At 36.2% G+C, this 14702-nt stretch overlaps 1 protein-coding gene across 2 annotated transcripts in view; it reads left to right on the plus strand.

Annotated features, from left to right (window-relative positions):
• The first annotated feature begins 548 nt into the window (after nucleotides 1-548).
• Nucleotides 549-14702, plus strand: part of ADGRD1 (adhesion G protein-coupled receptor D1) — a 156546-nt gene continuing 142392 nt past the window's right edge. The window contains exons 1-5 of one of the 2 annotated variants that reach the window (XM_035895375.1): nucleotides 549-632; nucleotides 729-765; nucleotides 4853-4936; nucleotides 8266-8361; nucleotides 11286-11408. In XM_035895375.1, coding sequence (XP_035751268.1) covers nucleotides 564-632; nucleotides 729-765; nucleotides 4853-4936; nucleotides 8266-8361; nucleotides 11286-11408 — 409 coding nt within the window. In that variant the 5' untranslated portion in view covers nucleotides 549-563. The remainder of the gene's footprint in view (nucleotides 633-728; nucleotides 766-4852; nucleotides 4937-8265; nucleotides 8362-11285; nucleotides 11409-14702) is intronic. The other variant, XM_009639838.2, reaches the window with a different exon arrangement.

Genomic DNA, 14702 nt, shown 5'->3' on the forward strand with positions numbered 1-14702 from the left:
CACTCAGACTTGCTCTCCACCCAAAGAGATCTGGGATGGAGGTGCAAACGTGAGCTGGACAAGCGAGGAGTTAGCAACTCTTTTCAGCTCAGTTTCTGAGGAAATCGTGAGAGTTATATGCCCTACGTGCTATAAGGAAGTACATTTTCTTGCTAGCAAAACTAAAAATGGCTTCAGATCTCTGACAACGTGAAAGTAATTGAAAGGAAAAGACAACTATAAGAAGAAAGTTGAAAACAAGATCTTTTCTTTTTGGCACAGATTGTAACAGAAATATTTGACTTCTTTCCATGGAACAGTACAACTTTCGGATCTGATGCACGTTTATCTTAATTTTCCTCCAGTCACGGTAATTTGTTTATAGTTAAATGAAGAGATCAAAGTGTGAAGCAAGAAAATACTACTCAAAGGGTCTGGAAGAATATTTTGGCATCACTGAAGGAACGGACTTTTTGAACCTGCATGGAAAATGTCCCTTTTAATACAAAAAGTAGCAAAAGAAAACTTATGATTGCAATCTTACAGGATTTTTATTTCAGTTTACTTTTAACCTTAAATAGACCATGGAGAATTTGTTATCTCTGCTCTGTTGTCGTTATTCTTTGCTGATTTTATTTCAGTACAGATATCAGGTAATGTTCTGAATATGGTCAGTATTGAGATATATTTGGATTCCTCTTAACAAGTTTTGCCTCACTGTGTCTCATTACGTAATGTTTTCTTTGCAGGTGTATGGAAACTATTCCCAGCTACCCAAACACCCAGGTAAGGAATGTTCTATTTACGTTTTCTGACAATGTGCTTAAGTATTTGCTTTTTTGGTTTGTATTTTTCATTTTCTTAGAAGCTCCAAAGAAGCTGTCATCCTACATTTGAATGTCAGCTCTGTATTAAAAATGTGATAAAGTCTAAAGTATCAGACTGCCCCAGTCATTTTAAATTCAGTAACCTACCTACTAAATATTCTGCATAGAAATGTATTTGAAGAAAAATTGGTTGTGTTTGATATGTAGAGAAATCCTATACACAGTGTTTGTTTATTATTACTTTTTTTGAGTATGAGTTTCTGAATCGGACCTCTACACAGACTATTTTTTTTTTCTCGCTGTCTTAGTGTTCAGCATTTTCAATTCATTGATTTACAGTCAGATATGCCAGCTTGTATACTTTGCAATACTCTGGCATGGCTTCAGGTCATCTATCTTCCTCCCAGCCTTCATACTTAAGTTTAAATCAGTTATAGAGCATATTAAGGATCTCTCATCTGTTTTCAATGTAGAAAAAACTTACTTAAAGCTTATTTGGAGTCTGTGTGTGTAACTGCAGAATTCTTCTGTTTATATAAATAGTTTAACCTCAAGCCTCATGGTGGTGTACAAGTACAATTTTACTGCTTTACCAATTCATGTATTGCTTTGTGCTTTTAAGTCTTAACCATATGTAATTATTTTCAAAATAAAATACAGAGCAATGTGGAAAAGCTGTGTTGCCTGCTTTCACAGTAGCTTCAGCCCGATTAGTTTCTTTTGTTCTACCTTCACTCAAGAACAGAAATAGTCTCATTTCCTATAGATGAGGATCACTGGCTTCTAGCTGATGGAACAATAGGGGGGAAAAAAGCCTGCTGCAATAAGGGGGCAAGTTACACAATGTTTATTTTGTAGTACAGCATGTGTGGGGAAGCATAACTGCAAGCAATGATTTCTGGATTTGAGCTAGGCTGTAAACAAGTCCTGTGATTTTGTTCTAAACACAGAGTAGTTACCTATTGAAAGGATATCGGAAGTATAAGTTGAATTCAAGGCAACAGGTATTTGTTTTCAGAGGTCTTCTCAGGGGTGATTGGCTGGAAATGGGGTAACAGCACGGCTTTATATAGTTCAGAACTGGGAGCTGGGAAAGCCACTGACATGCAGCGTGGTTCTAAGCAATTCACTTAGCTGTGTATCTATTTCCTTTCCCATTTTTTTCCAGCTTTTAAATGTAAGCTCCTTAGAATATAGTTTCTCCTTATCAGTTTGATGGCAACCACAACAATGCCTTTGTTGTGATGCTGCTGTTACTACTACTAAAATATTGTGCCATATTATGACACAGTTTTTTGGCATCAAATAATTTTCTCCTGGGATTTTTCTTTTCTGTTTTTCTCTATTTTTTTTCCTACCGTCTTTCTTAACTTTAATCCTTTTCTTTTCCCCTGATACAAAAGGGAGATATTAATGGGAGCAAGAGATATTTGCATATAAGCACACTGAAACAGCAGGTGTGTTCTGTGCTCTGCAAAATGGAACTGGTCGTTTGATGAAAGTTGGATGGAGGTACATTAACACAGGTTGCATATGTGGATGCTCTTAATACCTCAGAAATTCGTAATTTTAATTTCATTTGCAGCAGTCAGAATATGTTCTTTGAATATAGAATTAAGCACGTACCCAGACTTAGTTTATGTAAATGCAAAAACCTTGCTCCTGTAACCCATTTCCTCAGTGTGCTTTGCCATGGTTGGCTTAGTTGAGTCTGGGTTGCTTGGAACTTTCAGATTGGGTTTCGTACGTGCTTATTCTGTGCCATTATCCTCTTATGTTGGCAGTAGCTTTTCCTTTTCTTATTAATTGTGCCTTTCTCTCTATCTTCCAAACATTCAAAGGAAACATACAGCTATAGAATCTCCTCTGTGTCTCTAAAGACATCCCCATCTTATCTATTTATACTCATGCTCCCTCTCTGTGGGAAAACCTCTGAAAACTGCAAACATTTCTAGTTAGGTAGGCCAATAATAGATTCTGATCAGTTATGAATCATTTGTTAGGTATCTTTGGTATAGTTGAGTTTGGAAGCAAGTCTGAGTGGTTTGTGTATCCTCAGAAGATGCAGAGCTTTTCTGAGTTCTGTGCTCTCAGGTCTATAATTGCTTGTGATGTTTAGCAATTTTATCAGCTTTGCACTCTTATTAAAAAAATCTTAGGACCCTCTCTGTGTCACAGCTCTGAAACTATGCCATAAGGATGGAGGACATCAAACTGATCTCCACTGTGTGGGCTAGGCAGTTTAAAGACGCACGTAAAATTTTTGCACCCTCATATTCATGATAAAGAAATCCTGTTTGCATCCAGGATGTTAAAATGATAGAACAGTTGTCAAATACGCAAGCTGTTTTGATCTCAAGAGTGAAGAAAGGTGTGGGATAGACTGTAAATGTCAATAGACTGTAAATGTCAAAGGGCAAAAGGATGCTGCTTGTGATTCATTTTAATTTGCACACTGAGTGTGGGGAGCTTTTGTATTGTGCATGATGGCTGAAGTGTTTTTTTAAGAAACTTATCTGTACCAGCTTCACACCTCAGGTTCCTGAGAGATTGCTTGGGAATGAAAAATGATCATAAGGCAAAGAACTACAGATATGGTGTAATATAAACTCTTGCTCTCTCTGTACCTGTCGTCCGTTACATCGTTCCCCACCCCCCACTGTCACCCCCCCCAAAAAGTGAAACTAATAGGATGGTATGCCATGATGGTGAACAAAACACATTCCCATTTGCATTCACAGTAAAATTTCTGTGTATCTGTATTAACCTTTAAAATTTGCTTAGATATAGGAGATTATAAATTTATTTCAGCACAGCCGGTTAATTAATTATTTTGAAAATAAAGGGTTTCTTGCAGCTAACAAGATAATAACAAATTACAATTCATGTTTTCCTACATTAGTATTTCTCTACTCTTAAAATAGAATTATCTTAACACAAAATTTGATTGTTCTGGGAAGTCTGCTTCTGGTCAGGTTTGAGTAGTCACATCTAAAATCTATTCAAACTCATCAATTAGACTGTACAGATAAATCTGCCAATGGAAACCAGTGTATGTTTTGCTTTTGTCAGCTGTCCACCTGTTGCTAAGGAGGACACTTAGGAAAACAAAAGATTCTCATCAGCCTCAAGGAGTTGTTCTGGTTTTGGTGTAGTGGAGAAGGTTCTGAAGGAATAGCTAATGCCATATGGGAAGGAGTGAACTCTTTTCCATATGTTGCTTAATAATCTGGAACCCCTTCTCTTAAGGAACAGCACATTCCTTCTGTTGAAGTAAGTTCTACTAATGACTCTCTTAAGGTGAGAGTTATCCGGAGACATCAGGAAGGTTAGACTCTGCAGTAACAACTGTGCTATAACACAGCTATAGGTGCAGTATATAACTGTTAACAACCTATACTCTCATCCACATTGCAGTTCCACTGCTGCTGAGCACTGCTCCTTACTATGTCTGACTAGTGTCTTTCCATAGAAGACCAAAGGTGGAAAAAACCACTTGGATTGATATAACCTGAAGGTGTTGCACTGGTTTTCCAGTGGGTTTTGAAGAGAGGGCAAGATTCGTGGGAACTCTCTAGCATCTTCTTCTACTCCCTTGAACTGCAGAGCACTGAGTTACCTACGGAGGAGGCAGAAGTATTATGCTAGAGAGGCTGAACATTCCCCTGTGCATTCTGTTCTCAGTGCTTTGTACTATCCAATGTACTTGAAATTACTCTTGAATGACTCCTCAACTGTTACTTCAATGAATGCTGCCTGATAAACTGGCAGAGATTTAGCCTGAGATTGTTATGTGTTTTAAGTGCAATTAAAATAAAAATAATTTGAATTTTAAAAACAGGTTTTCTGCAGTGTTCAATCAGATATATGGCTTTAATCTACTCTGTCATTTTGATTTGATCTTGCTTATGTGCTGTACTTGATTTACATAAAATATCTCATTTTACTTAACCTATTGACCTCCTTTATTGTTTCTTCTATGAAGGCTTGTTGTGCTCCTTGTTGGGCCGTACTTTAATAACCTTTTAATCTGTGTTTCTTGAAAGGATTCAGAGTTCTTGCATCAGCTTCCCATTACTGGCCATTGGAAGATGTGGATGGAATTCATGAGTTTCGGGATACGAATGGAGGTAGACAAAGGATTCGTTGACAATGGCAATAACATAAGTATTTGTGTCAGTCTGTAAGTAGAAAGGGAGCAGGAGAAATGAAAGGGAATAGGTTTTGTACCACAGCAGTTGAGGGTTTTTTTTTCAGTTGATGTTTTTGCAGTGCTCCAATGTCCAAATGATATTGTATTTGTGAACTGATTTTTATAGAGTATTCTCAGACGTTTTATGGGCTGTCTACGCATTGTTAAGGTTATAAAGAGAAAAGGTTTATGATCCAAAGAGTCATTGAAACCACATTGTTATTAGCTGGTTTGGTACATGCATAATATGAGCTAATACATTCAGTGGCTGAGATCTTTGGCTATGCTGAAGATGCCTGCTTCTTTTTGCTTTTTAGGAATTAAATGCCTAAATTCTTTAGGCACTTTTCAAAATTGCATGTAGTATCCATAGAAAGAGAAGTGCAAGCTCTTACCTGATTACTTCTTACTTATTTTTACGTGCTTTTGGATATTTCCCTATTGCAGCATTAGTTCAAACTTTTTTTTTTTTTTTCCAGTTGGTCAAAACCAAGAGAGGTTTGGTAAGGCAAAACTCTCACCGATTTGAAAGAGTCAGTTGTCAGGACTGCAGGATCCCAGAGCGAACAATATTAAAAGGCAGTCTGGTTGGTTTCAGCAGTTTTCTGGTTCTGATTTTTCTCATTGGGAACAAAAGGAGTGATGGGGGCTTCCTGGGGATGTGCAGGTGATGTAATTAATGGAGCTTCGACCGAACCACTGTATCCCATTGCAGCATCATGGGCTTTCAGGGCCATTCCTTCCAGATGAAATTTTCAGCTATGCTCTGCCTCCTTCTGAGGCTCAAAGGTCCCTCAGTAATTTTCACATTAACTGTTCTTTCTCTTCTGACACTTTAGCAAGTTCCAAGTTTGGGCTGATGTATATTCCCCAGTATTTCTCACACTGTGTCTGACCACCTTGACAGTTGAGCTGAACTGTTTTGTACTAGCACAAGGGGTAGCTCCTGTGTTACTACTGGTGACTGTAATATCTTTACCCAGAAAGGTCACTGCAGAAGATTAAATCAGGAGTTAGAGAACTTTACAGCCTTACATGAAAAATGTTACAAAAGTGCAAAGTTATTGCTATTTATTACACAAAAATGGTGACATCAATACCTGTTCCTAAGTGGGCAAAAGATCCATAAATATCTAAAATCTTTTGTTCCAGAGGTGTTCAAGTATTTTAAGCCTAAAATTTGACCTATCTTTCCACAAAGTTTCTTAAAGGAATAAAATTGGCTGACCAGAAATAAATCTGAGCAATATTCTGCTTGCATTAGAGGCTGATGGCAGCATTCCCATTGACTTCAACAGAATCATGATTTGGCTTACGAAAAGTTGCCATGAGTTCTCTAACACTGTGTTAAAGTAATTTTCTGATACCGGACTTCACATAGTTTCAAGAAGAGTAAAGCACTCCATATCCAGCACTGTTTTGGCACTCATATAACGATGACATTGTTTTGAAAGTGATATATAAAATATAGCTCCTGGGAAAATTACAATTGATGTTAGATTGTTTTTCATATAATGTTAAATTACCTTATTTCAGCAAAATTCAGAAATCTTTTCAGTAGTATCTTGGAAGAGATAAAGCAGAATATATAAATCTTCTGAGCCTACAAACCTTCATTTACAGGAATGGGACTGGCTCACATGAGCAATCTCCTTTGACTCCTATTATGACATTGTGTTAAATAACTTTATAAATGAGTCAGCTGCATGACTTTGCTGAAAAAATTTTGGAGGACTTTGTCTCACTATTATTTGCTGAGGATACCAGTAGCCAGAAGTCTTTTTCTCTGCCGTGCAATTCTGACAATGTTGAGTTCTTTCCTTAATGTTGTAGTGGATAGTTCAAATTCTCAGTTGCTTATATTGTGTGTTACAATACACAGATATTATTTCAAATGCCTCCAGCAGAAGTTTTATCTGTCTATCTGGTATGTGACTTTGATATACAAGAAAAGTTTTCTTTATTGTTGTAATCTAATGCAGGTGACAATTTTCTTGTTTTTGATACCACTCTGATTACACAACTCTTCTGTTTACTGCTAGAGTCTTTCTTGTTTTTCCACTCATCGTATCATGCAATTATTTTCGTTCCATGTTTCTCCTCTTAAATCCTTGAAGCATCATAATCTGTCCGTCATGTTAATCCATTTTATTTGTTGAAGTCATTGTGTGTGAAGCCAGATTTATATCTCTCAATGCATTTATGTTGTGAGAGAGAGTGTCAGCAAATTAATTTTTTGGTTATCTTAGCAGTAGAAACAATTGAAGAGAAACAATCAACTTAATATATTAGCAAATAAAAAAAGATGTGGCCATGTTCAGGTTTTTTGCCTGACCCATTGTTTTCCATGCATTTTTTTCTTGAGGGTTTTGTGGAGAGGTTTTTTTTTTTTTGAGCATTTACCTTTCCTTTTGTGAGCTCAGTTGGTCTAAATCCCAAATCAATGTGTCTCTATTTACTTTCATGGGCTTTCCATCAAGCTCTTTCTGCATGCCTAGGGTAAATAATTACAGTGCACAAGATACTGTTAAACTATCAAAAGAAGAAAAAAAAATACTAGAGAATAAAATGATGTTGTCAGATATTAAAAAGTTGGCTTTTTTCTGATGTTTATATGGAATTTGTTGTGTTTTAATTTGTGCCCATTGCTTCTTATCTGTTCACTGGATGTAACTGAGGAGAGTCTGGCACTATCTTTACACCTCCTGTAGAGTGTTTACACACATTGATAAGATCCCAGAGCCTTCTCTTCTCCAGGCTGAGCAGTCCCAGCATTCTCAGCCTCTCCTCATGTGTCAGATGTTCCCATCCCTTAATCAACTCTGTAGCCCTTCTCTGGACTTGTTCCTGTATGTCCATGTCTCTCTTGTACTGGAAAGCCCAGAATTGGACATGGGACTTGAATTGCCCATAGCTTTCGCACTTGTATAATGATTTTTATTATAATTGCGGAGTTCTTTACCAGCATGATTATATTTCAGAGCCCTTCAACTGTAGTTATATTTTTTATAGTTTTTTCTCCTCAGTTACTGTAAGTAAAAAAAAAAGTTTTAGTGATACTGCATTTATTTAACTTGTGTAGTTAAAGAACGCTACATTCATGTGCATACAAATCCTTGGGAGAAGCGGTTGCATGATAATTTTAAAGGCCACTGACTAAAATCTGTGATTTGTGCTATGTTGAGAGATATGAACTGGTCAATTCATTACTGATTGTTTATTCATTGTTTTGCTTATTTGCTTATTTTCTTTTGTTGTTCCACCCAGCTCTAAGAATCCACAACTTCACTGTGCTTCCTTCCCATAACTCTACCTTTGTATATACCAATGACTCTGCCTACTCTAACTTCTCTGCAACTGTAGGTGAGGATTTACATATTTTTTGTTCTGCATTTGTCAAGCTTGGGTGATTCTTGTAACATTGGATTCAGAGTTAACACTGAGTTTTGGTTCAAGTGCTAAAGGTCTATTTAAGCTTATATTGGGATACATTATTGAAAAGGCAATCCTGCAATGTTACCTGAATTACTCTGAACTACTGGGAGAAGCATCCACCATGCTAAGCAGCCTGGGGAGGATGGGCCCCACTGGTCATCCAGAACCTAAAATATTTGTATTAAGCTTAAATGAAACAGAGATGACATTTCAGAGGAACATAAAAGAACAAATAGGTTGAGTATTTTCTTTTCTTTCAAGGTTAAAAGGAAAAAGAAGCCATCTGTTTTTCACCATTTCATAGTAATTTTTAAAGGACACATTAAGAAAGACAAATGCAAGCAAATTTGCAAAGCCTGGAAGTAAGATCTTGTCAATCATGACATCTCTGATTAAAACGTTTAAAAAAAAAATCTGCAGAAATACGTCCTTTTAATGATTTTATTTATTATCAACACAAGAGGAGATAAAAGGAAGAACAGAAAATGACAACTCTACAGGCAGAAACCTGACAGATTGGAAACCGGTTACATCTACACCAGAAAAGTTTAAATTAATTTAATTGAAGTCACTAGGATTTATACCTGTGAACGTGCAATTGAAATATGACCGCTTGTCCACTTTACAATTAGATATTAACTCGCATCTGGTTGATGGAAAATCTGACCCAAGGAAGAGGACAAAAATGGTAGAACAGTTACTTGGGCTGCTCAGACTCTAGGAGGTTTATATTAGAATACTAAACCCACTATTTTTCTACTCCAGCAGTAAAAGTATGCTGGCAAATGTGAGCTCTATTAATAATGAACTTCAAATGACCCTAATTCCTTTCAGTCCTCACTTATCTGCTTTATAGACCATTTGCATAGTTCTCACATAATAAGATATATTCAATATGAACATTAAAGAGAGTGACATCAATGGCAAAGGAAATGCTATGGAAACAGAAATGCATTACCTTATGGGATTTATTCTGGCTAGATTAATTTAGAATTCAAGTGACTTGAGAAGAACTTAGAAATGTTTGCTTCACTCCATAATACACACTCAGAATTTTAAAAGAAACTGTATTTTATCTGTCAATTAAAGAATCATAGAATCATAGAATCATAGAATCATAGAATCGCTTTGGTTGGAAAAGACCTTTAAGATCATCGAGTCCAACCATAGGACTTGATGACTTCTTCCTCAAAGGGAGGGGAAGGTACCTGAAAACTGTGATATTTGTGATTTGTCATGAACTAAGAAAACATTTGGACATGCATTCACTGAGGGCTGTGCCATGCTTTTGCTGTTTCCCTGAGTGGTGTTATCATGCAGCACTATGACTGCTGTCCTCATGCCTGACAGTTGTCTACAGTTTGAAAATGAGATGCCCTTCTGCCCATGTCCCTGTTGCATAAAGGGATGCACCATTTTGAAGCAGTGGCAACGATATTTGTGATTATCACTCTAGATAGATGATCTGTCCTAGCACTGACCGTGCATCCTTGGCATGATTTGTGCTGTGCTCATTGTGCAAAAGGCTTCTGTTATGTCAGGTGGATCTACAGTGATAAACAGAAGTCCCTTACGTACCCTTCATGTGTTTTAGACCATTTTGTGCCTTTCTCATTTCCCTTATGATCTCATTAGATTTTCAGATATCAAGTAGCACCTAGCTGGCAATTTCTGCACCTCGGAGTAGGAAAAGAGACTGTTCTTGCTGCTGGTATTTCCCTGGGAGCAACTCTTCTCCTAGCTCTGTCTTTCTGAAGAAAATTATAGGGAAAGGTCTTAAAACAAAGGTCCTGAATCTTCACAATCGTTGCAGAAATGCCATCATAAACAATAGTGCTAACATGAAATTCCAAACTGAACAATTACATTCTGTCTGCTCAGAGATAGACGATAGAACATTTAGTGTTCTATGGAATGAAGGCTTATTAACACAGCAGAATTTTTAATTGCAATTTCCTATTGTCTTCATTGCTAAAATTAGTCCTGCTTTTTCATCTTGGGACAAATGAGATGAACTTCCCACCATCATCTGTCAAGCTGGACTCTCAGACCTTAGTGAGGTTTCCTATAGTAGAGTCATGTTTTTTTTAGTATTAAGATGGCTCATGCACTTTAGCTAGTAGGAGATGAATCAACAGTGATTTTCTTTAGGAGGGGAGCACAAGAAAATCACAATCAAATCACAAGACAATTAGTCATTATCCATATTAGATAAAGAAATAGCCTTTCCAAATGACAATGATGCCATACCAAAGTATGTCTGAAAAAGATATATATTTCTCCCTTTTAAATATAGCTTATAAATTATATTTAATTGAAATTTTTTTATGGAAAAGTGGCTTCTGACCACAAAATTTCCCTTTCAAAAAAAAAAACACCAAACCCCAAAAACCTCTATTCTGTTATATTTTTGATTGATTAAAGAATTTCTTCACTAACTCCACCTAACAGTAAGACAGAAACATCTCTTCTATGATGTGTCTGGTATCCAGAACTCTGAAAGCATGAAGTCTATTCAGATTACTTTGAAATAATAATTTTTGGGTGCATGGGTTCTGTCAAGCAGTCTTAGTTAATCAAGAATCTAAATGACATGTATAATTTTTACAAACTTGAAATGAAAGTTATCTGTATGGTTCTTAACAAACAAAAAACCCAAACAAAACAAACCACCACCAACCCCCACCAAACTCAAACAAAACCCAGAAAGAAAAACAACAACAAAAAACCACTAAAAGTAGAGCTATGGTTGGGACAAAATAAACATATGAGGTTTATGAGTCTGTTAAAATCATGTTTCTAGGAAGTTTTGATTTATATAAGAGCTTAACATTATTTTGGTTTTCCTTTAGATATTGTAGAAGGAATGGTGAACAAAGGAATTTATGTTGCTGAAAAGAAAGGAGTTACCTTTCTCTTCTTTGGAAGCTATCAAAATTCTTGCATTAGTAATCCAGAAGTTTGTGGACCTGAAGGTTAGTAAATTCATTAATTACTATTTGTTTTTCTTTTGCTGTCAAGTTATGTAATTCAATAATCACTGTTTCTTTCCTTGTTGGAATGAACTCTCTAAAATTCTAGCTTGACGCTATTCTTCATTGACTTTTCGAACAATTGAGTGTTGATTGCTGAAAACTTAGCCTTTTCTAACTGCAATTTAAATTAGATCTAATCACCAGCTACTCAGATCAATGACCTACAGTATAATTAATTCAAACAAAACTAGAAATAAGCTTAGAGTGCCCAAAATCTTCCTGTGGCACCAAGATTAATTCTAACAAGAACTGCAGTATGACAAACAAAGAAGAGACTGTTTTTTAGTGTGGCCTCTTAGCAGGAATATTTTTTTTTATATTAATCTTTAGAGATAACAGAATTTTTAAGCCTCCAGTGTCTTGGAATCCATTTGTCCTCGTAGGTGCTTAAGTGTTTTCATTCTATTTCTCTTCCCTTTCTTTTTCTTGCTCTAGGGTCACAAAATGACGTGGGGAACACAGATTTGGAAATGCGTTGATGACATAAGATGATTAAAACTGTGTGTGACTGTCAACCCAAATATAGAACTAGTCACTAGTATAAAACACTCACTAGGGATTTAGAATTCAGTAGAAATGGAAGGAAAATTGTGGCTTTCTATACATAAACTCCAGCGGTCCCTAAGCTTAAGCAGTATTGTTAACATTGAATTTTCTTGCTTTTATTGACTTAAGCCATTCTTCGAACTGGTAACATTACTTGAAATAGGATTTTTTTTTTTTTTTTTTAGCTGCTATAGCAAGAGCTGTGTATTACATTTTTAAGAAAGTAAGAGAAACTCAGAGAGCAGATGGTATGTGGCTATTACCTGAGAGTATTAGAAAAAGTAATATGGTATCCTACTGGAGGCATATTTTCTGATACGTGCTGTATCTTTTAATTTTTTTTCATACCACTGGGAAATAAAAATCATCAGTAAGTCATATTATTTCTACATCTATAGTATAACATAATAATCAGAATAAATTATTTTTATAGTACCAGAGCATTCCCAGTATCTCACAAACAAGAACATTAAAAACATAAAACACTGAAATGTTCAGCAGATAAAATGTGAAGAGAAGAAATCATATAAACTATAAATAATAAATCACTAGCATGTAAAAGAAAAGCCAACACCCCTTTATCTAAAGAGTCTCTTTTTTTTATCTGAATCAAATACAACCTGTGGCAATGATAAGATGTAATTTTATTCAAGCCTACTATTGCTTAAATATCCCTTGATGTTCGTTGCACTTATGTGAAACTGGTGTTAAGTACACTTAAGCAGGGAATGCTTTCTGAAATGATCTTGGGATCTTTTTGGATGAATTATTGCAACATGTGAAACAAAAAGCCCAATATTTTTTCCTAGCCTAAATTTAATAACATTTCAGAACTGTTATTTTGACTTGAGAAAACAAATTATTCTTGTTTTTAAAATGTTGAAACATTCTTCCCCCTTTCCTTCTTTCTCAAGTAATTTTTAAATAATGGTTTTCTTTGAGTAATTTTGGGCTCATAAAAGTGGCATATTCAGTCAGAAGAACCATTCATGAAAGATGCAAAAGTTAATCATTAGTTTGAACACAGTAGGATAAGTTAGATTTAGTGAACATATATGAAGTTGAAATGAAAATAAAATTTTTTAAAAAGTAGCCCTATGCACAACATACCATTTCATAAAGCTGTGTGTTTATTGTGTGCCTTATTTAAATTTTTATTTTTAGTTTTGGCATTTAATGAACCAGAGGATTTAGATGCACATTTTTATTGTGGCTACAGGATGATCAGTAGCTACAGGGTAGTCCAATAGGATAGACAGTCAAAGATGGGAGAAACCAGCTCCGCAGCAGACATGCTGTATAACTCGGTCTCTCTGTCTACATCAATTAAACTTCAGCTCTCAGCCTGTAAAGAAGGAATAACAGCACTTCCATACCTTTCAGCAGTGTGGTGAAGCACTGGAAAAAGATTGTGAGACACTTTGACAGAGGAATCACATTAATAGCAGTAATAGATTAACATGGTCAGCCTTGGTGGCCCTTTCACCAGGGTGGTGAAGGATGGCATGCAGAAACAACGAAAATATATGGCTCTTTGGAATGAGGGTTGGATCAGTGTTTCAACCTGTTACTGGTGTGGTAAAGAAGCTGAAATATGAACTCAGGTTTATCTGCTGATGAAGGTACTGGAACTTGCTTACAACAGCTCTCAAATCCTCCAGTTGGGAGTTCCTAGCATTTATAGTTTTAAACCCCTATCCATCAAGATCTATCAAACTGAGATTGATGATGTTCATATACAGATTGATTTCCAGGAGGCCAATGATAATTGATTAGCATTTCCGTGGTGTTTATTTTATCATGTATAAAGCATTTAGGGAATGGTGTGTAGATCATGCAAATTGACAGGTGCTGTGATGAGGATAAACAGAAAGATCAGTTAGACAGGAAGATACTACATAGTTAAATCATTTATTCTGCAATAATATAATTTTTAACTTTTCTGCTAAGTTAATGTGACAAAAAGAATATGTGAAATATGAAAAAATTGTGTTCCAGAGAGTAGTGTGGGGGAATATTTCTGATGACTGTAGTGAGCTGTCTGTGGCTTTTCCGTCTTTAATTATAAAACTATGAAACATAAGAAAAAATAAATCTATGGTTTTAACAAGAAATGTACATAATAGTTTGAGGGCTTCATTAACTTATGCTGGGCTATCTGGTGGCAAATCAGCAGAGTTCATGCTGCCTGGGCAGCCTGCAGAACTGCTAACTGTAAAATCATCCAGACCAATTTTTTGACTACATGTCAAAAGACCGTAGTCAGCAGGTTAAGAAAAGTGATTATTCCCCTCCATTCAGTTTTTGTCCCCTGATACAAAAGAGATGCTGACAAGCCAGAGTGAGTCCAGCAGATGTCTTAGGGAGCTGGACAACATGACATGGGAGTCTGAGGCTTTTCCTTACACCATGAAGGAAAGCGGATGCTAAGGGCCACCTTCAACTACCTGATGGGTGGTTATAGAAGCAGATAGAGCTAAATAATCTTGGAGATGCACAATGAAAATGTGACAGGCAATGCAAGCACATTGTAGTACAGGAAATGCTGATTAGATCACAGAAAAAAAGTTTCTTTGCAATGTGGGTGGCCAAACATCAGGATGGTTTGCGCAGAGAGGCTGTGGAATTTGCATCTGTGGTGACATTAAAATCTCAGATGAGCTCTAAGCAACCAGATCTAGCTCTGAA

The sequence above is a fragment of the Egretta garzetta genome, unplaced genomic scaffold (genome assembly GCF_000687185.1).
Source record: "Egretta garzetta isolate BGI_Z169 unplaced genomic scaffold, ASM68718v1 scaffold25, whole genome shotgun sequence".
NCBI lineage: Eukaryota > Metazoa > Chordata > Aves > Pelecaniformes > Ardeidae > Egretta > Egretta garzetta.